Source organism: Triplophysa dalaica, chromosome 2 (genome assembly GCF_015846415.1).
Source record: "Triplophysa dalaica isolate WHDGS20190420 chromosome 2, ASM1584641v1, whole genome shotgun sequence".
Classification (NCBI taxonomy): Eukaryota; Metazoa; Chordata; class Actinopteri; order Cypriniformes; family Nemacheilidae; genus Triplophysa; species Triplophysa dalaica.
This window is the reverse complement of record NC_079543.1, coordinates 2,672,949-2,697,890: the sequence shown is the minus strand read 5'-3', so window position 1 is coordinate 2,697,890 and position 24,942 is coordinate 2,672,949. Positions and strand designations below refer to the sequence as shown.

The 24,942-nt window shown below is 37.3% G+C and overlaps 1 protein-coding gene across 1 annotated transcript; it reads left to right on the top strand.

Moving 5' to 3' along the window:
• The first annotated feature begins 3,858 nt into the window (after positions 1-3,858).
• Positions 3,859-22,317, top strand: LOC130435303 (complement C3-like). Its single transcript, XM_056765818.1, has 40 exons — positions 3,859-4,001; positions 4,074-4,269; positions 4,406-4,574; positions 4,680-4,753; positions 4,848-4,936; positions 5,153-5,235; positions 5,330-5,417; positions 5,679-5,781; positions 5,896-6,016; positions 6,109-6,224; positions 6,351-6,497; positions 6,607-6,810; positions 7,685-7,876; positions 10,907-11,059; positions 11,293-11,422; positions 11,527-11,571; positions 11,782-11,893; positions 11,971-12,053; positions 12,124-12,263; positions 12,862-13,074; positions 13,217-13,277; positions 13,420-13,509; positions 14,439-14,642; positions 14,770-14,845; positions 14,950-15,109; positions 15,365-15,460; positions 15,533-15,689; positions 15,942-16,105; positions 16,348-16,503; positions 16,593-16,652; positions 16,733-16,823; positions 16,915-16,963; positions 17,157-17,247; positions 17,404-17,493; positions 17,579-17,684; positions 21,026-21,115; positions 21,204-21,284; positions 21,420-21,503; positions 21,594-21,729; positions 21,843-22,317. The coding sequence occupies exons 1-40, from the start codon at positions 3,931-3,933 to the stop codon at positions 21,994-21,996; spliced, it is 4,725 nt and encodes a 1,574-aa protein (XP_056621796.1). The 5' UTR covers positions 3,859-3,930; the 3' UTR covers positions 21,997-22,317.
• Positions 22,318-24,942: the final 2,625 nt, after the last annotated feature.

Genomic DNA, 24,942 nt, shown 5'->3' with positions numbered 1-24,942 from the left:
ATCTTCCTCAGACGACCATCACAGGAAAGCGTATACGGCTTCGTCTTTGTTGTGGGGTATATTTTAGGATCTTAACAAAGTGATCAGGCCCGTTTACTTTATCAACATTAGAAACAATTCTTGTCAGATTTGGGTTTTGTTACCGGGAGTTAGAGAAGAGCAGCGCGTTTTCTCCGCAGTCGGCTTATAGAACAGACTTTTTCACTAGAGTAAAATAGACCTATATGCTTGCTTTCCTTATCTAGAAGATGTAAAACAAAATAAACAAGATAACCATATATCAAAGACGGTCAATATATGTTGCATTTTGTTTGCTTTGATTTGTCCGTTTTTTGTGTATTATACTGTTTTGCGCAGGTTTGAATGCAGTTTTTTTTCCAAAAAAAAAAAACCTATAGGCCTATACAGCATATAATATTGATGCATTATGATTATGTTATGATAATTATACGCTTGATGTGAAATTGATGCCGTAATGTGAACTCAATTGATTAATTAACTGCATGAATAATTTAACATTTCACTCCAGAAAGACTCGGCTTTGTGTACATTTGTACACCCTTTGGTACGGACTCATATATAGACCAGGGACTTTGCTGTAATACACAATAATTGTTAATTTAGTTTCACCAATTTTCTGTATGATTCTCATTTACTCATTTAATTACATTTGTGTTATATCGGCCATGCATGCGGCCACAGTGCTTTCTTAATATCGGACATTAAAAAACCCAATACCCTGTGTATGTGTGTTTGATTCGCTTTGGTTGGTTTATGGAGTGTTGCTTACGTTGAAAAGGAGTCTTTGACGTTCACACAGACGTAGACTGTTACTGTGTGTGTGTCTTTCTTTTCTGATATTTTTAGCCGGCAGTACGTCTTGGGTGAGCACACCTGGATCAAGTACTGGGCAACCAGAGAGAAATTATAAAAACTAGAAAATTAAATTATAGATAATTAAAAACCTTTTATAATTCCACAGGGGAATTAATAATATTTTTGTACACTACAAGATATTTATATTTTTATGTGAGATATGCCAACTTCAGGGGTCAATTACTTAAAACTGCTACAGTAAAAATGTGTGCTTTTTGGCTAGGTGGTAGTCAGGAATACTGGGTATAACTCAAAGAAAGTCGAGATATGGCAGCCCAAAATGTCCCAAAAGTTTATTAGCCATCGTACTGTTTTGTGACGTATGCCGATTCCCAAAATGGTACAGTAAAACTGTCTGTTTTCGTGTATGACATCATGACAAGGTAAAACCTAACTGTGGAACTTTTAACGCACCATCAAAGACATACCTGTACAGAAACACAGTTCTGACATTAGACATTTTCTGTACATAAAACAAGTGACAAAGTTTACATAAATCTACATACATGTAACTACATAGTAGAAATATAATGTGTGTATAACGCACTGGCTAAGACCAAAAAGAGTATAATAAATTGTATAAGAGCAATTGATCAGAAATTTTTTTGAATAAGCTTTATTTTCCAATTGTGCACACAAAGACAAGCAACGTGTTGTGGTTTCAGGAGCTCAGAATGAAAAAATACAGTATAGACAAACACAGGAAATGGAAAAAAAAAATATATAGAATAAAAATAAAATACATCAATGAAGAAAACAATTAATTTACATAAGAGGTAAGAGGGACAGTTAATTATATACATGCAAAGTATAACAAAACTGTGTATACTATGCTTTTTACAAATATACACGTAATTTACTTAATTATGCATAAACCGTATTGCATGCTCTGCACTAGAATATTGCACTTTTAAACATGTAGGTACTTTTGGATGTGATTAATATTCATGGTGGAGATAGGCTGCCTAAAAACTGTTCTATCAAAGTAATATTGAGAATGTTAAGGGGAGTGGGTGATGGAGGTTCCATGTGAAGTTCACGGTCATCTCAAGGGGCATTCAGCATGTCATGACTTAGACAACAAGCAGCCCATCCTCTGTATGAGGTGTAAAATATGCAAATTTGGCTACTCGCTAGCAAACTGACGTGAGAACAAACGTGTATACGCTCGCATGCCGTCCGGCTAAAATCCCATTGTATTCCTATATGGGGAGTCTGCAGACCTGGAGCATGCAGTTTTGTGCCCCAGGCAGTTTTACGCCCCTGCTGTGCCTTATTTCTCCAGTAGGGGGAGGATGCAGTTTCACGCCCCTGCTGTATGATTCATTCAAGTTCATAGAGATTTATTTTTCTAAAACTTTTTGAAATCACAAGACAGTACAACTGCATGATCATTTAATATTTTTTAAATTATTTTCAAGTATTATTACAAATAAGATCACTAATATCACCATATAATAGGCCCTTATTAGCCAGCCAACAACTACTCTTAAGAAAACAAGAAACAATATTAATTGAGCACTAACAATCACAAACGTGATAAAACCACATAAAGTGCTCATACATTTTAATCCAGATTATTAAATTAAAATATTCAATGGAAAATATCAAAGAAGTATAATTGGGAATTTACAACACTACTCAATAAAATTGAGGCAAGGATTTCCACCTAATTAGATTGAGTAGATTTTATTCTAAAAAATTTTATATAATTTTTTCGTGTTTTTCCCCCCATCGAGGATTTTTGTTTGTTTTGTTTAAGACTGTTTTATACCATTCACCTGTCCTGCATTTGGGTTCTGTCTCACACTGACAGCCGTTTTGTGACAATAAGCAGATTAACTGTTGTTGGTTATATAAACTAATATTACTCAATTTTTATAAGTAATTAATATTGAGAAATATCAGGTGGACCTTATCTAATTTCATTTAGTGTGTCATAACTCATATCTGATAAATTTAGGTTAAAAACATAGAATAAAATCTACTCAATCTAATTAAGTGGAAATCCTTGCTAGATGCAGAAAGATTGCGTATAGTTTACTTTGCTACCTAGTACATTTACGTAAAATTTAACTGATTTGCATGGGTTACATTTACTAATCCTCAAGAATCATTTTTTCAGTGTGTGCCATACACGAAATGCTCAGTATTGCCAGATTGGAAATGTCTAAATATCGTATCAGAAGCTCAAAAATGTCGTATTTGGAAGAAAATGATGGTACCTGAGTCAGAATACAGCTATTTATCTAGACAAACTATTTTTGACACAACCCCCTAAACTTTGGCTTTTAGCAATTAACAGTAACATTGGCGACAACTTCTCTTCATCAGTGAAACACATGCGGATCATTCGAAGTGTAACGGAGGTCTGCTAGTGCGTGTGCAAACGTCAGTCTTTATTAGAGATCACACTTTTTTTCCTACTATGGCGAGGGAAAGGACATTGGACTGATTGGCGTCAGACCAGTTATACTAATAAACACTAATAACAGAAGAGCTAGTTTTGCTTTTTTATATTGGATCCGAGTTGGATAATAAAACAAGCAGATTGACCAGGAGACATCTACAAGCAGGACTTTTCAGGATGTTTCATTGAAGTGTTTTAGAGGTTTGCGCACACACACACCATATCAGTGTACAACTTTTAATAAAATACAACCTTATTGTAATGTGCTACGGAAAATATCTGCAGTTGCTGGTGTAGTACCGCAACACAACCTGATAATAATTAATTATGATTTTAGGATAAAATAGTGTCACCTGCCATGACACTTCAAGTCAGAGAAGTTCTCTGTTGTGAGTGCTGCTGAGCTTCTGTGTGGTGCTTTCATTTCTGTTTCAATGTACTGATCAATATTTTACAAGATCAACACAGCAATCGCCAGATTATCAAAGGTTGAATGTACACAACCGTTTACTGGAATCAGAATAAGACTACAGTTAACTCTTCACATTCTCATGAGTTATTTATTAATCTGTTGTTTGACTCACTGATGTCGAGTATAAATCTGTGATGCTGCACAAACATGAACAGACAGACAGAAAGTCAAGATGAAGGTGCATCTGTTGTGGTCGACTGTTGTTCTTCTCTCTTCTCCTCTCATCACATTATGTGACCCACTGTGAGTATTCAAAACACTATCAACTTCTAGAGTATAGATTGTATTTAAGACATTGTGATTTTATCTTCTCAGATTCGTTCTGTCGGCTCCTAATTTGCTGAGGGTTGGTTCCTCAGAGAACGTGTTCGTGGAGGCTCAGGATTATAATGCAGGAGACCTGATAGTGAGGATCGTGGTGAAGAACCACCCGCGCAAAAATGTGGAAATCTTTTCTGAATCGGTGACCCTGACAGCGGCCAACAAATACCAGTTGCTGGCAAAGATAAAGGTGACGCAAATGTGAAGAACAAGTGTGTGATTCGTTTGTTTCCAGCGTCTCGTTTCAAAATGATTTCTCCTTCATTCAAAATAAGAACATGAATGTGTGATTCCATCTCTGAAAATGTGTTTTTGTTGGTGTTTAGATTCCCGATGATAAAAACTACTTCAGTGACGATCCTCTGGAGAAGCAGTATGTGTGTTTACAGGCTGAATTTCCTTCTAAAACCCTGGAGAAAGTGGTCATGGTGTCATTTCAGTCGGGATATATATTTGTACAAACAGACAAACCCATCTACACACCTGCTAGCACAGGTAAGATCATGACATCATTTACAACCAGATTTGATCATTCTGAACGATTGAAATAAACTAAATACAGTTGATAGTGATGAATGAATCTTTCAATCCTGTTTGTAGTCCAGTACCGGGTTTTCTCTCTGACTCCAAACCTTCATCCACACAGTCAGTCTGGAGTCTCAGTGGATATCATGGTACACGCTTCAATAAGAACACGCTGTTATTCTAGACACAAATACATCACATTTCATCAATAACTCATAAGACTTCTTCTAATGTTTTCTAAAGAATCCACAAGGCATCACGGTTTTATCAGAGAAGATTTCTCCAAGTCAAGGAATGAAGTCTGGAAAGTACAATATTCCTGAGGTTGCCAGGTGTGTTGATATCAATATCATGTTCTTCCCTGGTGAACACAACTTCATTTTACACTGTCTATGGTGTCGAAATCAGGACACCGTAGATGTATGTACATGAAAATATCCCCTCACTTCATCACTGTATATAGCAGTGGATGTGAAATCAGTTTTTATTTTAACTCTATTCATGATCTGACGATTGTTTATATGTTATCAACATGTTTATGTTTGAAGTCCTGGGATCTGGAAGGTGGTCACACGGTACGCAAACACCCCCCAGACGACATTCACTTCAGACTTTGAGGTCAAAGAATACGGTGAGACGTGTGTCAACAAAGCCAGCATGTTGTGCAATATGGAGATAACTCTTAAGCCCAAAGTATGTGTTTATATGTTTGTTTTGGTTTGCAGTGCTTCCAACTTTTGAAGTCACTTTAATGCCCAGCAAGTCCTTCTTCTATGTTGGTGATGAGCGTTTAACAGTCGACATTACTGCTGAGTAAGATGAACTTCTCTCAACAAGTATGTCAATTTAATTGAGTGAAATAAAATGGAATTTAAGTACAAAAGCTTTTCCTTAAAGTAGTCTTGACGTTCCTCCTTTTTCAAGATGGGAGAATTTATAAGTGTACATGAGTCCCCCATCAATTCATCTTATAAATCATCAGTTGTGGAAAAGCTCATTATTGTACCCGTTGTACAAATACAATTCAAAAGAGTTTGTAGAAATACTAAGGGATTTAAAACGTATGTGTTTTAGGTATCTGTTTGGGAAGAAGGTTGAGGGACAAGCGTTTGTGGTGTTTGGTGTTATAGATGGTGACAGTAAAACAAGTATCGCCGCCTCTCTACAAAGAGTCCCGGTGAGCTTTACAGCCCACTGTGAACAAACCTGTGATTTAGATAACAATAATATATCAGATATAAGTAAATATTATACACTTATTAATAATGTTCTGTGTCTGATATATAAACAGATATCTGAAGGAAAGGGTTCAGCTGATCTGACCAGGGACATGATCATTCAGACCTTTCCAAACATCCTCCAGCTGGTTGGGAAATCACTCTTTGTTTCAGTCAGTGTTTTAACAGAGACCGGTGAGATCAACACACACTGTTTATCTGTTGTTTATTATGTTTATGTGTATGTGTCTATATACTGTTGACATAATGGTGTGTGTGTGTTTCAGGCAGTGAAATGGTGGAAGCACAAAAGAGAGGCATTCAGATTGTGACGTCACCGTACACCATCCACTTCAAGAGAACACCTCAATTCTTCAAACCTGGAATGCCCTTTGACGTCTCGGTATGAATCTAGACTAAAAGGGTTCAACCATGAAGACCTTGATTATAAATCTGTGAAGTTACATCACAGTTATTGTTTTCTGTTTTATTTGTTCCTTCTTTTATTTTGACTGGCTATTTTTTGAAGGTTTACGTGACAAATCCTGACCAGACGCCTACTAAAAATGTACCAGTGGAGGTCAACCCTGGAGGGGTCATAGGTCAAACAAAAGCCAATGGCATTGCAAAGGTCACCGTCAATTCTCAGGGAGATTCTCCATCACTGCAGATCACCGTAAGACCTGTTTGTCATTGCTGATCTGGGATATTCCATTAAATAGAATTGCAACTGTTGATAGTTATTTATATCTGTATACACTCTTACAGTTTTTATATATTTTCAGGCAAAGACCATAGATCCACAATTACAAGATGAACAGCAGGCAGTGAAGACGATGACAGCTCAAGCATACGTTCCCAAAAGCAACTCCCAAAACTACCTGCACGTCGGCATTGATGCTGCTGAGCTCGAGATCGGTGATCAGATGAAAGTCAATCTGTACACAGGAAGAAGTCCAGGAGCCAAAGATCAAGATTACACATACATGGTGAGAGAGGTTTACAGTCATATAATGAAATGAAAATTGTCTGCAGAGGACTTCAAATTCTTAAAGGGATAGTTCACTCAAAAATGAAAATTCTGTCATCAGTTACTCACCCTCAGGTTGTTCCAAACCATTATACATTTCTTCTATACAGTTCTGCCAAACCCAAAGCAGATATTTTGAAGAATGTCAGTGACCAAACATCATCCCCCATTGACTCCCATAGTATTTATTTTCCCTACTAGGGCAGTAAATGGGGGATGAGATCTGTTTCTTTACTGACATCCTTTCAAATATCTTCATTTGACTTCTTTGAGAGAATTTTTTTGGGTTAACTGTCCCTTTAAGGGGAATGTTTTTGTAACCGGAACGCTCCGCACCGCTCCAAGCGGGCCTTGAACTGAGTTTGTCCGGCATGGGAGTCGGGCACTCTAGCGACAAGACCGCAGTCCCTAGCGTCTGTCGCTAGAGTGTCCTTGAGGCCGGGGAGTGAGGTTTACATACTGCACAGCTCTTCACTAGCTTGCCTCTGTTACACGTGGAAGACAAGAGAATGAACGATGCTTTTGGTTTCAATCACACAATTTTTACAGATCAGTTTTTGCAGTTTAGGTCAGTACAGACCCAGTCAAATTAAACCTATGCATACTTATAGTTATAATAAATCCTAAGTCCAACTCTATACACCAGTGAGAGCCCTGAGGCTTTAAATAGCTGACAATCTTACAGGGACTACATAAACAGGTCAAGTCCAAAATCATATTCTGTCCTAAAAAGTCAATACATTTACAATAATTTGTCAATACTACTTCATGCATGGAAAATCTTCTATTTGAAAACCCGGGCGTCTTTTTATTCATTTGTCTGTTATTTTCAGATCATCAGTAGAGGACAGATCGTGATGGTGGACAGGTATAAGAGAAGAGGACAGTCTTTAGTCACTCTCTCTCTACCTGTGACTAAAGACATGGTGCCGTCTTTCCGCTTCGTGGCATATTATCATGTGGGATCAGATGAGGTGGTGTCTGATTCTGTTTGGGTTGATGTGAAGGACACGTGCTTGGGAACAGTAAGTAAACCATCACAAGAAATGATCAGCACTTAAAAAACAAAGAACATCATACTGTGTACACAACGATGTTAAATATCATTACCATAAGAGGTTTTAAGCAACAACAAGAAATCTTGTGTGGAGAAATATCTTTACAAATGTGTCAAAGTTATGAAATTCATGCTTTCAAACATATGTCAGACCTTGTTTTTAATGTCTAAAAAAGGAAATTGCTGATTCGCGCTGCAGTGCTACGACAATCACTAGCCGAGATTTAAACGTTGAGCAGCAAGCTCATTGGCTGCTGATACAGAAGGAAACAATCAGATGTGCTGTGTGGTAAAGTTATTATGTTTGATTGTGTTAAGACTATAGCATACTAGTAGACTATAACCATCTAGAGTTTCATACCAGAACTTTGACTGTCATATGTTTTGCCTGCTGAATGCAAAAAGGTAAAAAACAGCAACAATAACGAAATATATACTTGTATTGTATGCAATGTGAAGCTAATGAAGGAAACAACATTTGCCACAGGCTGTTTGAAACTGAAGTACTCTCCAGCGACACTGCTAAACATACAAAATGCTAGATGAAATGTTATGTACTTGTTAGGGGTCAGTTGTGGTCTAGTGGATAGAGATTTCTTCTCGAAGTCAGAAGGTCGCTGGTTCAATTCTCAGTGCTACCAGGAAATGACTGAAGTGACCTTGATCAAGGCACCTTACCCGTTTGCTCTGCAGTGATAGCTGCACACTGCACCCTACTTCCCAGATAGCAAAAATCATCTGGGCCAGATCCTTGGCCAGATCCATGCCAAAGCTATGCCACATGTCAAACATCAAAACAAATAAAGCAGAGCTGAACCAAATATAAACAACAATTAATTTCAATTCTGACCCAGATTTATCCCAAAACCAAATTTTGGTCCAATACAAATTTGACCTAATTTGTATTGAGTTTCATTATTATTATAGTGATGATTGAGATATTAGTGATGAACATCTGCTTTTTAAAATAAAAAAATATTTACACAGAGAAATACAACCCAGCTTACAAAAGTTTGCTATAAGAACGTTGCTTAGAGTTTTTTTTACATTTTAAAATATTCAAAATGTCAGTTGTTTATGTTTTAAGATCGTTCCCAGTTGAAAAAATCACCATCATGGTGATCAGTGTTTCCTTGAGTTGGGATTGTGACCCTTGACATTTACTCTTGCACATATATGTACCTTTAATGTACATTTGTAATAGATAATGAAATGATGCTCTGATCAATGTTGTTGTTTGAAGGTCAGTGAGATATCTGCCATGTTTACGTTTGAATAAATTGCTGTGCTGCTGATTCTGTATGTACATTAAAACATCTGGGAATTTGATTACGTATTTAAGATTATAAAGATTTGTTAGAAAAAAAGAAACTTATACATAACTTCGACACAGACATGAAGAATCAGTTTATGAATCTCAACAATGGTAAGAATAAACAAAAGAAAACTTCATGCTGTGATGCATGCTGGGTAACATCATAGCACAAAACGAATTTATAATTCCCAGCATGCATTGCGGTTGAGCCTTTTATCTGAGTTAGTTGGTTGTTTCTCACCATTGCTGAGATTCATACATTGATTCTTGATGTCTTTGTCATTTCAAAATGTTGTTTGATAATACATCTGTTTTTCACAAATCTGTCTAGATATCCAAATACAATCAAAGTTCCTGATCTTACAATGTTCTTTAAGGATCAACAGTTGAGCACTCAAACTAAATGAGAGCACAATTACATTATAACACCACAGTGGTTTCATCAATACCATTTGGTTAGGTTCTCATTTGTATGCCATGTCAAGTGCACTTTATAAGAACCAACTGTCAGCAGATCAATCAAAAAAGGTGTCAAGAGCACAACCCAAGGAAACACTGATCACCATGATGGTAACATTCTTTAAACATTAAAGAAACATCAAACATCTGAAAAACCTCTAAGGAACGTTCTTATGACAAATTTTTGTTAGCTGAGTTGTATTTCAGGTTGTATTTCAGGTTGTAGTTGTTGTGTTTCTCTGGGTAATTTTTTTGTAGTTTTTGTTGAACTTTTCTGCAGTGATGCTGTTTGTTAACAGCAGATGTTCATCACTAATAACTCAATCATCACTATAATAATAATGAAACTCAATACAAATTCTGTCAAACAGGAGCACAGAAAGATGTTGGTTTTGGGAAAAATCTGGGTAAGAATTTAAATGAATTGTTTTTTATATTTGGTTCAGCTCTGCTTTATTTGTTCTGATGTTTGACATGTGGCATAGCTTTGGCATGCCTGTGGCCCAAATCTGGCAAACAGGAGCGGACCGCACAAGTGCCATCATTCCACGCCGTATGTGGGCCAGATGAGTAAAGTATGGGGAGTGAGGTGTGGGCCAGATGTGGGCCGCAAAAATTTGCTATCTGGGTAGCATGTATCCTTGTTAAAATGTTCTGTTTTGTGAACAAAACATAAGTGCTACAGTATATTTGCTCTGTATACTCGCTCTTCAAGGGGCAGCAGCATGTTCTTCAAACAACAAACAACAAAGAACAGCCCAAAAACACTGATATTAAAGAAATTCTGTTCTTCTATGAGTTGTTCACAACAGATAAAGGGAAAATAGAAGCATACAATAATTTTAGTTGTTAAAGATGTGCATTAAATATGGTAAAGTGTTGAAAGAGAGTTTATTTATAATACAATAGTTTAAGTGTTTTTTTCTGGCCTCACCTCACGACTCTGGTGCTACCAGATAAAGGGCTGGTGCCACCAGTATAACTTGTATAACCCTCTCAAATGTTAGTATGGAGCCCTGAACAAGATTAAAAATGATTTTGACTGATAACGTTGTTTATTTCTATTTACAAACCATATCAAAAGATTTCACGCATCAGCAGAAGTTATTAACAACTTGAGATATTCATGTGGTTCAGAGCTCTTGACCATAAAGTTATTGGTTTAAGCTGACATGACTTCACATCATATTCAACACGTCTGTGTTTTTGTCTTTCATTCAACAGCTCAGTCTTGAGGTAAAGAACAAGGCCAACACTTATAGACCAGGTGATGAGTTCAGCTTGAAAATAACTGGAGATCCTGGAGCTAAAGTTGGTCTGGTGGTGGTTGACAAGGCTGTGAATGTCCTCAACAAGAACAGACTCACACAGTCGAAGGTGATGAATCTTCATCAAGCAACATAAAGCAAACCAAAATAAAAATAAAATTCTTCTTTACTTTTATGCATTTGGCAGACGCGTTTATCCAAAGCGACCCACATTGCATTATACTAGACATTTGTTTCTAAGTATTTGCAATCCCCTGGGATCGAACTCATCACTTTGCGCCATGCTCTACTCACTGAGCTACAGGAAATCTTCAATTTTGATAACTGGTTTGCTTTGTGTAGATCTGGGACGTGATTGAGAAACATGACACAGGTTGTACAGCGGGCAGTGGAAGAGACAGTATGGGGGTTTTCTATGATGCTGGTCTGATGTTTGAGTCCAGCACCGCTGGAGGAACCAAAAGCAGAACAAGTACTTTTTCAGATAATAAAATGACTTGCATATTTATATAATATACAGGATAATTCCTTTGTCTCTAATGCTAATGCTAATCCTAGTGCAATTTCTTCTTCTAGTGAACGAGTGCCCTACTCCTTCAAAGAGAAGACGGAGATCATATGGTGAGAACCATGCAAAACTAAAAGATCTCATTTATACTAAAGTTTAAACTGGTCACCAAACCTTACTTATTTTAAGTTTGTTAACAAATTATATCATAAACATACAACACTTACAATCTCTGTTTGTCATACAGAATCAGATGATGACTAATTTCATTATCTTATGTTCACGGACGATATATTCCCTCACACTTTTACCCGTTTACGTAGGTGACGATGATGATGACTACCCAGACTCTGAAGATATTGTGTCACGGACACAGTTCCCTGAGAGCTGGCTTTGGGAGGAGGTGACTGTTCCTCAATGTATAGATAAAACCTGGTAAGCGAGAGCCTGACCTGTTTGATGAAAGAGTTTTATATGCGTGTAAAATTACTCATCATTTTCTCAAATGGCAGCGTACTATCAAAAGACAACATCAACCTGAAGGAATCCATCACAACCTGGCAAATCTTAGCCATTAGCGTGTCAAGCACAAATGGTGAGTCAAAGGTCTTAAATATATATTATTTGGCTTTGTAACATTTTCGCTTCTGCCGTCTTTCCCAAAGGCATCTGTGTGGCAGATCCTCTGGAGATGGTTGTTTTCGAGATGTTTTTCATCGACCTCAAGATGCCGTTCTCGGCCGTTCGCTACGAGCAGCTGGAAATCAAAGCTATTATTCACAATAACAGCCGAAAGAAGATGAAGGTTATTCTGTCTGCTGAACGTCTTATTTTTCAGTCCTTCTTATATCTGGCACTTTCTCTTCACATCTTATTAACATACCCAGCTAACATTAGGCTGGCAGACCATTGACGGGCCCACCCGCTTTTTGCTCATTGTTTTTCCAGCGTGTAAATTATAGTTATGATGGCTTGTTCCTCCCACTTAAATGATACTATTGCATAGGTACTTTGTTCAATAGAGACTTTCTAGACCCTTACTAAGGGACCTAGAAGAAAACTTAGGTGCGGACCATCGGCGGAAATTTGGCGGCTGTCGCAGGTGGTCAGCTGCTACCAGACCAACAGAGGCCCACCGGTGGCAAGCCGTGGGTGGAGTGCCACCCAAGAAAAGCTGCCATTTTTACATTGATCGGCTTGCCCACAGTGTCCCAACGGTGGTTCTTCTGTGTCAAGCCGCTGAATCTATGCTGTCTAAAAAACGCCGGTGGATCGCATGCTCATTGTTTGCAGAGTTATCTCTTTGTTTTTGACGTTTCAGTCGAATTTCTCCCTCAATAAATGGCTGCTTTTATGTTGCCTCCGAAGATTTCAAAGAGATGTTCAAAGTCTCATTTCAACAGGTGCGTGTGGAGTTTATGGAGACACGACACATTTGCAGCGCTGCCGGTAAGAAGCGTGAATACAAAACAATTGTAGAAGTCGAGGGCTCTTCTAGCAGATCTGTTCCATACGTGATCATTCCTATGGAGTTGGGCAAACATCAGATTGAGGTGAAGGCTGCGGCGCCTGATTTTATCACCCCTGATGGAGTGAAGAAGACCCTGAAAGTGGTGGTAAGTCTGACGGATAATTCTAGCATTGTTATTTATTTGTTGATTGTAACATGATGAATAAACATGGACCTGAGGAAGCAATTCCTATTTGACATAAAATGCCGAAAATGACGTCAGGTCGATAACTCCATTTCTTCTTCAGTCTGAGGGCGTCCAACGAGTGTTGAGGGAGAAAACTGTGAAGCTTAATCCTGCGAAGCACGGTGAGAACAATAATCTCATAAATGCCATTAAACACCTTGAGACATGTTGTGATATGCTGTTTTCTTGATCTGTACTTAAAAAAGTCCTTATTAGTAGTACTCATTCCAGACAATCTCTTTTGCTTTTTTATCCTATTTGAAGCCGGTGGAGAACAACAAGAAGTTATTAGAACTTCCGCTCCAGTTGATCGGGTTCCAGACACACCTGCCAGCATTCTCGTCATGGTAACAGGTAATGATGACATGAACTCGAACAAGAGCAGACTTGAGTATGAACAATCATGACCACACAAGATTCACAAACTTAGCACACAACAGATTAAGAAGACCAACATGAGGGTTTAAATACAAAACAATATAAAACATATGATGAAGAGACAGAACTAACAAACAGGAAACAATGTACAAACTAAACTGATAAGCACATGACAAGACTACGAACCAATGAGAACTTGGCTTACGGACTCAAGGGACACATTGCAGGAACACACAGGGGGCAAGAAAGAAACCTACAGCCATTACAAAATAAAAAGTCATTTCCAAAACACACCTGACATGTAACATGTTGTTTTTTAAACATATTAACTAGTATCGTTTAGGGTATGAGTTCAACATCCAGTCGCGGAAACAATTAAGAGACCATTTCAAAAACATTTTCAGTTTTTTTAATTTTCTATTTACAGGTAAAATTATCATATTTGTTTCATTCTGTCAGCTACTTCTATTCCTCCCAATTTCAAATAAAAATATATCGATTCTATTTGCATTTATTTGCAGAAAATCAAAACCGGATAAAATAAAATAAAAGATGCTCTGTATTTTTTAAGACCTCAAATAATGCAAAGAAAACAAGTTCACATTCACTTTCAAGCAATACAACAGTCACATTTCCACATGTTTTTAGGTAAAGTTCAAGCATGATATTTTGATGTGATAACCTGGATTTTTCTCACAGTTTTTATGTGTCTTGTCATTCTTCACATTTCTGTTGGATGACTTTACGTCTTTACGATTACCACAATACTCCTAGAAATGCAGATTAGATGAACATGTGGAATGGTCCTTTCTCTATGGCTGTATAGTAAAGGTCAAAAAGCATCTTTGCATCCTTCATGACAAGTTTTGAAATAAGTGAGCATTTACTCTTTTCATCCCATTCAGGTGAGGACACGACTCAAACGGTTGAGCCGGCCATTAGTGGAGATTTTATGGGTCGACTCATAGTACAGCCCAGCGGGACTGCTGAAGATATTATGATCCACATGACTCTACCTCTCATTGCCACTCATTATCTGGACAGCACCAATCAGTGGGAGACTGTCGGCATGGACCGTCGAAGTGAAGCCATTAAACACATCATCACAGGTCAGATGACGACGACATATTAAAATGACGTGTGTACAGTTTAATCTAAATTTGACGTAAATGATTCAGAAGCAGAGACAAGTGTGAATAAAAATAAATGCAATTTTTTTTACCCTTTTGTATTAAGGTTATCATGGGGAGCTGGCCTACCGCAAAACTGATGGGTCCTATGCCAGCTGGGTTAATAGAAAAAGCAGCACCTGGTAAAAGTTGATGTTTTTAATAAACATTATTCAGAGGTTTTCAATCCGTCATACCTTTTTAAAACCGTTTTTCCTGTATATGTTTTGCTTTCTTTCTGTTAAAGGTTGACTGCATATGTGGCTAAAGTCTTTGCTCTGGCCAGTAACCTCATTTCTGTAGAAGAAAAAGTGCTCTGCAGCGCCCTCAAGTGGCTGATTCATAACAAACTACTGCCAGACGGATCTTTTAAAGAGGATGAAGCTGTAGTTCATGGGGAGATGGTTGTAAGTTAAACTTTGTTTGATCAAATCTACATGGCTGGGGATAAACCATCATAACAGACACAGAGATATTTTTTTCTGATGTTGCAAATAACTTTCTTCAATTAAGTTATTTAACAGTAATGCGACCACTTGGTTTTATTTGAGTACTTTTGTGTTACATGTATTTTCATGACCTATAGTGCACATGCTCTATTTGATCATTCATGTAAGTATACTTGGATGTGTTTGCCAAAGTCAGTTTGTGCTTTGTTTCAGGGTGATGTATATGGGAAAGATGGAGACGCATCTCTGACCGCTTTTGTTCTGATCTCCATGCAAGAGAGCAACGAGTTTTGTGCCAGATCAGTTTATGTACGTGCAGTGTTTTCACAGTTATCTTTTGTATTTATGATTCATCTCACAGCTTTGACCACATCTTTACAGAATCTTCATGACAGTATGAGAAAGGCTGTTAGCTATCTGGAAGGTAAACTTCACTCACTGACCAATCCTTACGCTGTTGCTATGACTTCATACGCCATGGCCAACACGAAGAAACTCAATAAAGAGGAGTTGATGAAGCACTCCACTCAACAGGAAGGTCAGTAGTGTTACAACCAGCTTCAACAAAACATCAAAGTCACATAAATTCAGAAATGATGGTGTCATTCATCTTCATTTCACACATTTTGTTATTTTTGAAAATGTTAACAATTAATTCAAATAGTAACTTCTGGCATGAAAGATGTATGTCATTGACACTCTCTTAAGTCAGTTGCAATATTGCTAACAGTATGAAAAAGAAAAAAAGTGACACATTCCTGTACATGTTTGTGTTATGTCTTTTAAACAGCCGGCATCGCTTGGATCGTCCCGGGACAACATCATCATTCTCTAGAGGCCACAGCCTATGCCGTGCTGGCACTCGTCAAAGCAAAAGAATACGACACAGCAGGAGAAGCCGTGCACTGGCTGGCCAGACAACAATCTCACTACGGCGGTTCTGGCACAACACAGGTAAACCAACAACTTACTTAACAATATTACGACAATTCTTACACTACGGCCATCACTGTGCTTCAAAATGGAATGGGTCGAGGGAGCTGTTTGCTGCAAATTGCAACCTCACCACTTGATGCCGCTAAAATCACTTTAAATTTAAAGTGCATGAATGTTAAAGGAGACATTAGTTTTAGATATAAACTGGTATTAACAGATTTAAATCATGAAAAGAAAGAGAATTGACATATTTGTCGTAGGCGACCATCATGGTGTTCCAGGCGGTGGCTGAATACCGAACCCAGATGAAAGAGCAAGATTTCAATCTTGACGTGGAGCTGTTTGTGGAAGGAAGAAGCAGACCAATCAGATGGCGTTTCAGAAAAGATAATGTGCATGTTTCACACACGCACAAGGTCAGAAGTCATTCATGGCTTTTCCATACACAGTTATTGATTCGACTATTCTGCTAACAAATGAAATATGTGTGTGTGTCACTCAACAGTTTGATCTCAATAAGAACTTAAAAGTGACGGCTAAAGGAACTGGAACAGCCGCTCTCTCAGTGAGTTGACATGTATAGTCTTCACATTCATGTTTATTTAAGGAAAGTGTGACGCCAGTGTTACCTGTGTCTGTTTTCAGGTGCTCATGCTTTATTATGCCAAACCTGTGGACAAGATTTCTGACTGTAAACACTTTGAGCTGGAAATTAAATTTGAACTAGAAAGTTCCGGTAAGATTGAGTTTTGCTTTGGTGTTGAACGGAAACCATGAAATACTTCTTGTACTTTTATGCAGCTCTTAATTTTAATTTAATTGTGTAGTGAGTTATCCAGGGGCTGAAGAAAGTTACAAGCTCACAATGGACTTCTTGTAAGTTTACAAAACAATCTTTACATTTTGATAAGCTGTACAGGGGTTGGACAACACACCCATTGTAAAGACAAACAGTGGTCCAACGCCTCATTAATAAAGAGATGTCACTAATGTTTTCATTATTTTGTCCAACCCCTGCATATGATCTGTATGTAATAAACTGCTTTTATTAATTGATTTATCTCAACAGCTACAAAAGTGAAACAAGAGACGCCACCATGAGTATTCTGGATGTGGGTTTACTGACAGGATTTAAAGTGGATGAAAGAGATCTCACAGAGGTACTGGCCCATTTTGGAATCAAAACAGTTTTCATGTTTGAAATGTCTCATAATGTAAATCGTTGTAAACCGAAGAAGAATCTAAGACAGCACGTAGAAATGAGCCATGTTTGACTGTGGCGTGTGATGGCTTCTTACATGTTTTTGCTACAACAGTTGACCATGGGCAGAGACAGAGCCATTCAGAAATTTGAGATGAACAAGGAGCTCTCGGATCGAGGGTCACTCATCCTCTACGTCAATAAGGTATTCAACCCTATTTTTCAGACGTTGTTTGATTTTCATCCTTGATACCAGGATGCCAAAATATCATGATCATCTGCCTTCATAGGTTTCTCATGCCGAAAGAGATAGAATCACCTTCAGAATACACAAGGTTAATAAAGTGGGTTTGCTTCAACCGGCTGCAGTCACCGTCTATGAATATTATTCACCAGGTGAGATTTTAACACACTCACAGTGTTCTCTAGATGTTCTCTCAGTGTTCTCTAGATGTTCTCTTCAGAGGCGGAGCCAGAGGGGTGTCCTGGGTGGAGTCAGATCGCATTTTATTGGGCAGTTTAATGATGATTGACATCTCATTTCACCACTTGCTAAAAAAGCGTCCAGTGCCGCGCGCAGCTTTCAAATTAATCAAGGACAAAAGTGATGCGAGTAACAGGAAAATAAGGAAATTTCGCATATAAGGTTAGTTTTCAGACTAGGCATCGGGATTTTGTTTGCAGAAATCATTTTGAAATTTAAGTCGCTGTATGAGTAAACATGAATGTTGGCGCTAGACGGGTTTATCAAATAAGAGAGTCGGTTCCCGATTTAGCCTAAACATTATGTTTAACGTTACATCTCGGTTAGTTATATACACATAAACAGAGCAGTGCCAATTTACTTAATGTACGCTATAACGTCAGCTACAGCCACCACCAGTGTTTTATTGTTAAGTTAACTTTGAAATTCTTAAGCTATTAATCTGGTCATGATACTCAAATGATTACCTCAATTGCTAAAGGTCTAATAAAATACAGCTAAGTTACTCTATAGTATGGCCACACTGTAAAAAAATGCCTGTGAAATTAACAGGAAAATTCTGTTGTTTTTAAATAAAAAAACTGTCATCAGAAAGTGTCCGTAAAAAATACAGAAAAACACTGTTAAATTGTCTGTAAAATTAACAGCAAAAATTCCATTGTTTTTACGGGAAAACCCTGTGAAAAATGTGGTGAAATTAACACTGAAATTCTGTAGTTTTCACAGAGAAAACTGTTGTTAAAAAACGTCCATAAAAATACGGATAACATTGTCAAATTCTCTGGGAAATGAACAGTGAAATTCCAAAGTTTTCACAAGGAGTTTTTTTAAACTCCACAAACACTTTTATCACCTTCCCTTACAGACACCACTGTCACTTTATTTCTGTTGCACGTCTACAAAAGTTCTAATTGAAAATGAACACAAGTTTAACTGTTGATGGTTTTGTTGAGTCACCATTATGGTGAAGAGTGTTTGCTTTAGTTGTGGTCTTGACCATTTGCCTTCCATGTGAAGAAGTCTTTCCCCAGTATTGACATCTATGAGTTGAAACACACTGACTCAGGTGGGTGGAAAGCTCAGATAAAGCTAACTCATTAAATTGTTTGTGTTAGTGAGTAAGTACATTTTCAATAGTGTGGGTAATGCTTAAAATTACTTGTCTTCATTTATGATATTGAATGAAATTAATTAATTTACTGAATATCCTTAACAGCACATCTAACACATGATAAATGTTCTAGCACATATCTAGAATATAACAGTTTGTCTCAACAATGGTGACAACAGAAAAAACCTCTAAAGATAAACGCAATGCATTCTGGGTATCATCAAAGCACAAAACTCATCAATGACTCCCAGCATGCATTGCGTCTGTAAGCTTTTCATTTGTTAGTCACCACTGTTGAGATTCATACACTGATTCTTGATGTCTAAGTCAAAGACCAAATTGAAGCCTTTAAACGGTTCAAATACTTTCTTTATTGACAATTGCAGGAAACGTTAATTTTAAAGGCATTGAGGCATTTGTAGCAAAAAATACAATAAGTAATTAAACAACATCCCAGATAAAGAGTAAATATCTAATCACACTTTCATTTGATGTGATTTGCTACCAAACTATGTTTTATATAAAACAATGTCATAGCAGCACAAAGATAATTGTAAACTTATGTATGACGGCTGAAAGAGGCCAACTAAAGCAAACACTGATCACAAAAACGGTGACTTTAAATAAACCAATAAAGCATCAAGTCATGACTGTTATGCTGCAGTCCCTGTGAAGCAGAAGTGATGATCGTCTTCAGTTTTCTGACGTGTTTACAAGATGAATAGTGGGTGTGGCTCATGTTTTTCACTGTGAATTGATTGGATGAATAAAAACAGGATGTTCCCGTAATTTTACGGTAGTTTGCTGGTAACCACAGCTGCCGGTATTTTTCCGTAAAAACTACGGAATTTGTATTTTCTCTTTTCTTTTCTCATATTAAATGTTTTGTGGGTCACCACTAAGCTGAAGAGTGGAGTCTGTGTTCAACTCACGGTCAGGCGAAGATATTCTGATGTCATGCTGCATGTTGCTTTGTTTAAAAGTGACTTTAATAATGAATTACAAAGAAATAAATTAAGTAAATGTAATTTTATCACTTTTATGCATTTGGACCAAGTTTTCATTTTCTATAAAGAAATGTTGTTAATATAAAAAGCTCAAATGTATTAAGTTCATTCACAGTTTGAAGTTTGTGCCCTGAGGTTTTAAACTGCAAAGCTGTTAACATTCTTTTCCTGTATTATTTACGGAATTTTACTGGTAACCACGCTGCCGGTATTTTTTCGTAAAATTTACGGATGAAACACCAGGTTAAGTAAATTATTATTTCTCTTTTGATGCTAGGTTAGGGTTACACCTAGAGACAAGCAAATAAGCTAAAATGTCACCCGCATCCGCTGCTTCAAACGTATAACTTCTCAGTTACTCAGTACATTTTCTAGCAGTGTCTTTGTTTGTAATTGCTTAAATCTAATCTTTCGATCTTGCAAACACACGATGTACCATATAAGAGGTACCAATCTTATGGCTTTCATATACATACTGTACAGTGCCTCACAGTCGTTGCATAGTAGGCTACATACCCAGCACTTGATTGATCCTTGTTACGCTAAAACGCTCCCACACTGTACTTTTCTTTCCTACCTTTTGTTTTGTTTTTAATTCTCCCTTTTTAAATTTCTCTCGTTATCTCTTTTGCCTCCATTTCTGCTTTAAGAAATAGACCGTCCTCTACCACCACCACGCGTGCATTTCTTTTAAATTACTTCAAATTAGTGCCTGCTTTAAAATGCATATATATACATATATACATTTACATTTAAATTTAGTCATTTGACAGACGCTTTTATCCAAAGCGACTTACAGTGCACTTATTACAGGGACAATCCCCCCCGGAGCAACATGAAGTAAAGTGTCTTGCTCAAGGACACACTGGTGGTGGCTGCTGGGATCGAACCAGCAATCTTTGATCCGCGACCCACCCGCAATTAATCAGAATGTATTTTTTTATTACACAACCCACCCGACCCGCTGATCATCAACAGCGCCGGCGGATTTAACCGCCATCAGCGCATCACTATTACACACTGACTTACTATCATGGTGTATGGACCCCCTGAAGTTGTCTTGGCCACACCCATGACACCCCATGTGAAAAACTCTGCCACTGGTTCTCATGAGTTAACTCTTGTGTTTTCTCAGACGCACGCTGCACAAAGTACTATCACCCTGATAAAGAAGACGGCGCTCTGAGCAGATTATGTCATGGAGATTTGTGTCAGTGTGCTGAAGGTAAAGTCACTCAGAAACACTTCAGAATCTATTGTAACTACAATTAACTGTATTTATCTCCTGCTTTATATTGTACATCTTGATGCAGAAAACTGCAGTTTGCAGAAGAAAACAAAAGTCAGCAAAGATGTTCGTTCGGATAAGGCTTGTGAAGCCGGCATGGATTATGGTAAACAAAATAAATTGTGTGATTGTATTCATTTTTGGCTGTTATGCAGATGCAAGAAAAACCTTTGACCTGAACTTGGTAAATACACTTTACAGCTCTGGTGTTGATAATGCTGTATGTTTGTATGTTTCACAGTTTATAAAGTCAAAGTGGTGGACATGAAGTTGACAAAACATTCAGACATCTATAATATGAAGGTGGAGCAGGTCCTAAAGGACGGTTCGTCTGTGCCTTCTCTGAGCATACTGCACGATTTGAAATTTGGTTGATTTCTGTAAAACTATTTGTTTCCACTGTGCTTTCCTGAAGGCAGCGATGATGATATGGAGGGAAGGATAAGGGAGTTTCTGGCTCATCCCAATTGCAGAACTGCTTTGGGAATCGAAAAAGACAAGACGTATCTCATCATGGGCAAATCCACTGACCTGCCGATCATCGAGGCGAGGTTGGTTTAGGCATTTCATGTTCTTTTTTGGTTTAAGTGGAAATGATTATTGTGCTTTGCAGTCTCACCACGTCACTGTGTGTTGGGCTTTGTGTTACGCTTGTTGTTTTTAGACTGCAGTACATCTTGGGTGAGCAGACGTGGATCGAGTACTGGCCCACAAGAGAGGAGAGCCAAACTCCAGAACACAGGGAGAGATATACCGGCCTCTCTACACTCGAAAAGAAGCTCTTGAAAGAGGGATGCTCTACATTATTAAGCACATAAAATATAAATACTTCAACATCTTGCATAATCAAAAAATATAACCTTGATGTTGGACGAAAACTTGGATCTTCATGTTCTCCACGTTTCATAATTTTTTTGTAATTTTAGTTAAACCTTACCAATACTTCATGCTATTCTGTGGGTTTTACAATTGTCTAACCAATGAAACATATTAAAAGAGCTTTTCAACTCACACGGTGTTTAATTAATAAAAAAGAACAAAAAAAGGTTCAGCAACAGAATTTTTGAGAGTATTGTTTAAATTGTCACAAAACTTTACTTTGTTGTAGTTGCATAATAAAGGTTTGTTAATTAAATGTATTATGTTATTGTTTGATATGCATCGCCTTGCAAAAGTATTCAGGCTATTGCATTCCTTTTTCTGAAGTTTCAAGGACAAAAAAATCGATACAATTATTATTCAGGTTATAGGGATTTTAAACGGGTATTAAAGGGAAAAAATGTAAACCAAAGAAGATATATTATCTATAGCAATATAGAGAGAATAGTGAATAGCAATGTAAAAAAAAATTACAGTGCAGCAATAAAATCAAACCGACACTTCCACCACCCGTTTTCAACATATAAAAGCTGTATTTGGACATTGCTGGCACAACATATTTATTGACTAAAGGAACCATTTGCCAAACAACTGATTTAACCAAAGAAAATTCTTTGTTAATTAAATCCATCATACACACATTCATACTGTATGCCTCACCCTATGATTTAAACTTACATGTTTTCAGGCATTTCAAGTCAAACACATATTACATTATGTGACAACCCAGCAAGCAAAAATGTGTTCCTTAGACATTATTTAGACGTTATTTAGACCACTCCAGTCCACGTGCATTACTACAGGGAATGTTTTGGATGTCTCTCTAAACAACACATGAACAAGTTAATGAGTAAAATCAGGTTGAGTTAAGGAATCAATCATCACTTTATTATCTCAGTAATGATGAACAGCTGCTGTTAACAATCACAATCACTAAAGAAAACATGAGCAATAAGAGTCACCATAATAGTGTTCAGTGTTTCCTTTAGTTGAGCTTTACCCTTGATTTATTACAGGAAGTTTTCTGAAGAACAAATCTAGCAATCAAGAAGAGAAAAAATTATTTAGTTTCTTGTTGTAGGGAAAATTTGCACAACTTTGAGTGCTGGTGTGTTATTTATTAGACGTATATTTCCTTAGATTACATCTTTATTTTGACAGCTTAGTTGGAAACAACAGAAGCCTATTTAAACTTCCATTCATCAACAATCATCTTATAAATCTCAACAATGGTGACAAAGTTGAGTTGCATCTTTTCTTCATGCAGCAATGCATGCTGGGAGTCATGGAGGAGTTCTGTTCTAGGCTCTTACCCACAATGCATAGACGCATGAAGCTTTCTTTTGTTGAGTGTCACCACTGTTGAGTTTCATGAGCTGATTCTTGATGTCTTAATTGTTTAGCTGATATTTCAACTATTGGAATAGTAAAAAAAAAACTTCACGAAATTTTGACCTGACCTAGTCATACAATTACGAAACACATCTGCATTTGACTATTATGTCCTCTAATGCAATTACCACCTAAAGGGAAAAAATCCATTTCACCTTCTGTCAAGGTGTTTTGAATGTACTTCAGAAAAACACTATTACAACTAGAAACAAACTTCACATTATGAATGAAGGGTGAGACCCCGACTAAAGGAAACACTAAACACTATTATGGTGACTTCTTATTATTTCTGGTTTATTTCACTGATTGTTGTTGTTATTTCATCATTAATGACATAATGAAGTGACAGTTGATGCCTTAACTCAACATGATTTAGCTCTTTAACTTGTTCATGTGTTATTTAGAGAGACATCCAAAACATTCAGGGTGAGAATGCACGTGGACTGGAGTGGTCTATGGAACAAACCTTTTTGCTTTCTGGGAAACCACCGAATTTTCATTTAAAACAGGAGAATTCGCAAAAGATAAGTAGTTTGAAGCTCTGAAACCCATTTTTATTTTTAAATCTTTGGCTTAGTCATGTTTGCCTTCTCGCATCTCAAAGTCACAGTCATAAGGGGCTTTCTTCTTTAATTATATTGGCTGAACTGCCGCTTGGCCTCTGTTGTTTGATTGGCTGGAATTCCGTAAATCCTATTTTATTGGTCAATCTGTTGATAAATAGGTAGCTCCACTCGAAAGACCCTATATCGATAGCCTGCAATCTTTTGCAAAAAAAGTGTAACAGCTGACCCAGATAGCAAATTTTTGCGGCCCAAATCTGGCCCACACCTCACTCCCCATACTTTACTCATCTGGCCCACATACGGCGTGGAATGATGGCACTTGTGCGTTCTGCTCTTGTTTGCCAGATTTGGCCACAGTCATGCCAAAGCTATGCCACAAACATCAGAAGAAATAAAGCAGAGCTGACCCAAATATAAACAACAGTTCATTTCAATTCTGACCCAGATTTATCCCAAAACCAACACCTTTCTGTTCTCCAGTTTTATAGAATTTGTATTGAGTTTCATTATTATTATAGTGATGATTGAGTTATTAGTCATGAACATCTGCTGTTAACAAACAGCATCACTGCAGAAAAGTTCAAGAAAAACTAAAAAAAATTACCCAGAGAAACATAACAACTACAACCTGAAATACAACCTGAAATACAACTCAGCTAACAAAAATGTGTTATAAGAACGTTCCTTTCAAGGTTTTTCAGATGTTTGATGTTTTTTTAATGTTTTTAGAATGTTACCATCATGGTGATCAGTGTTTCCTTGGGTTGTGCTCTTGACACCTCAGCAAAATTTTGACTGATCTGTTGACAGTGGTAGTTTATAAAGTGCACTTATCATGACAGAGCAAATGTGAACATAACCAAATGGTATTGTTGAAAAAACTGTGGTGTTATAATGTAATTCAGTGATCTCATTTAGTTTGAGTGC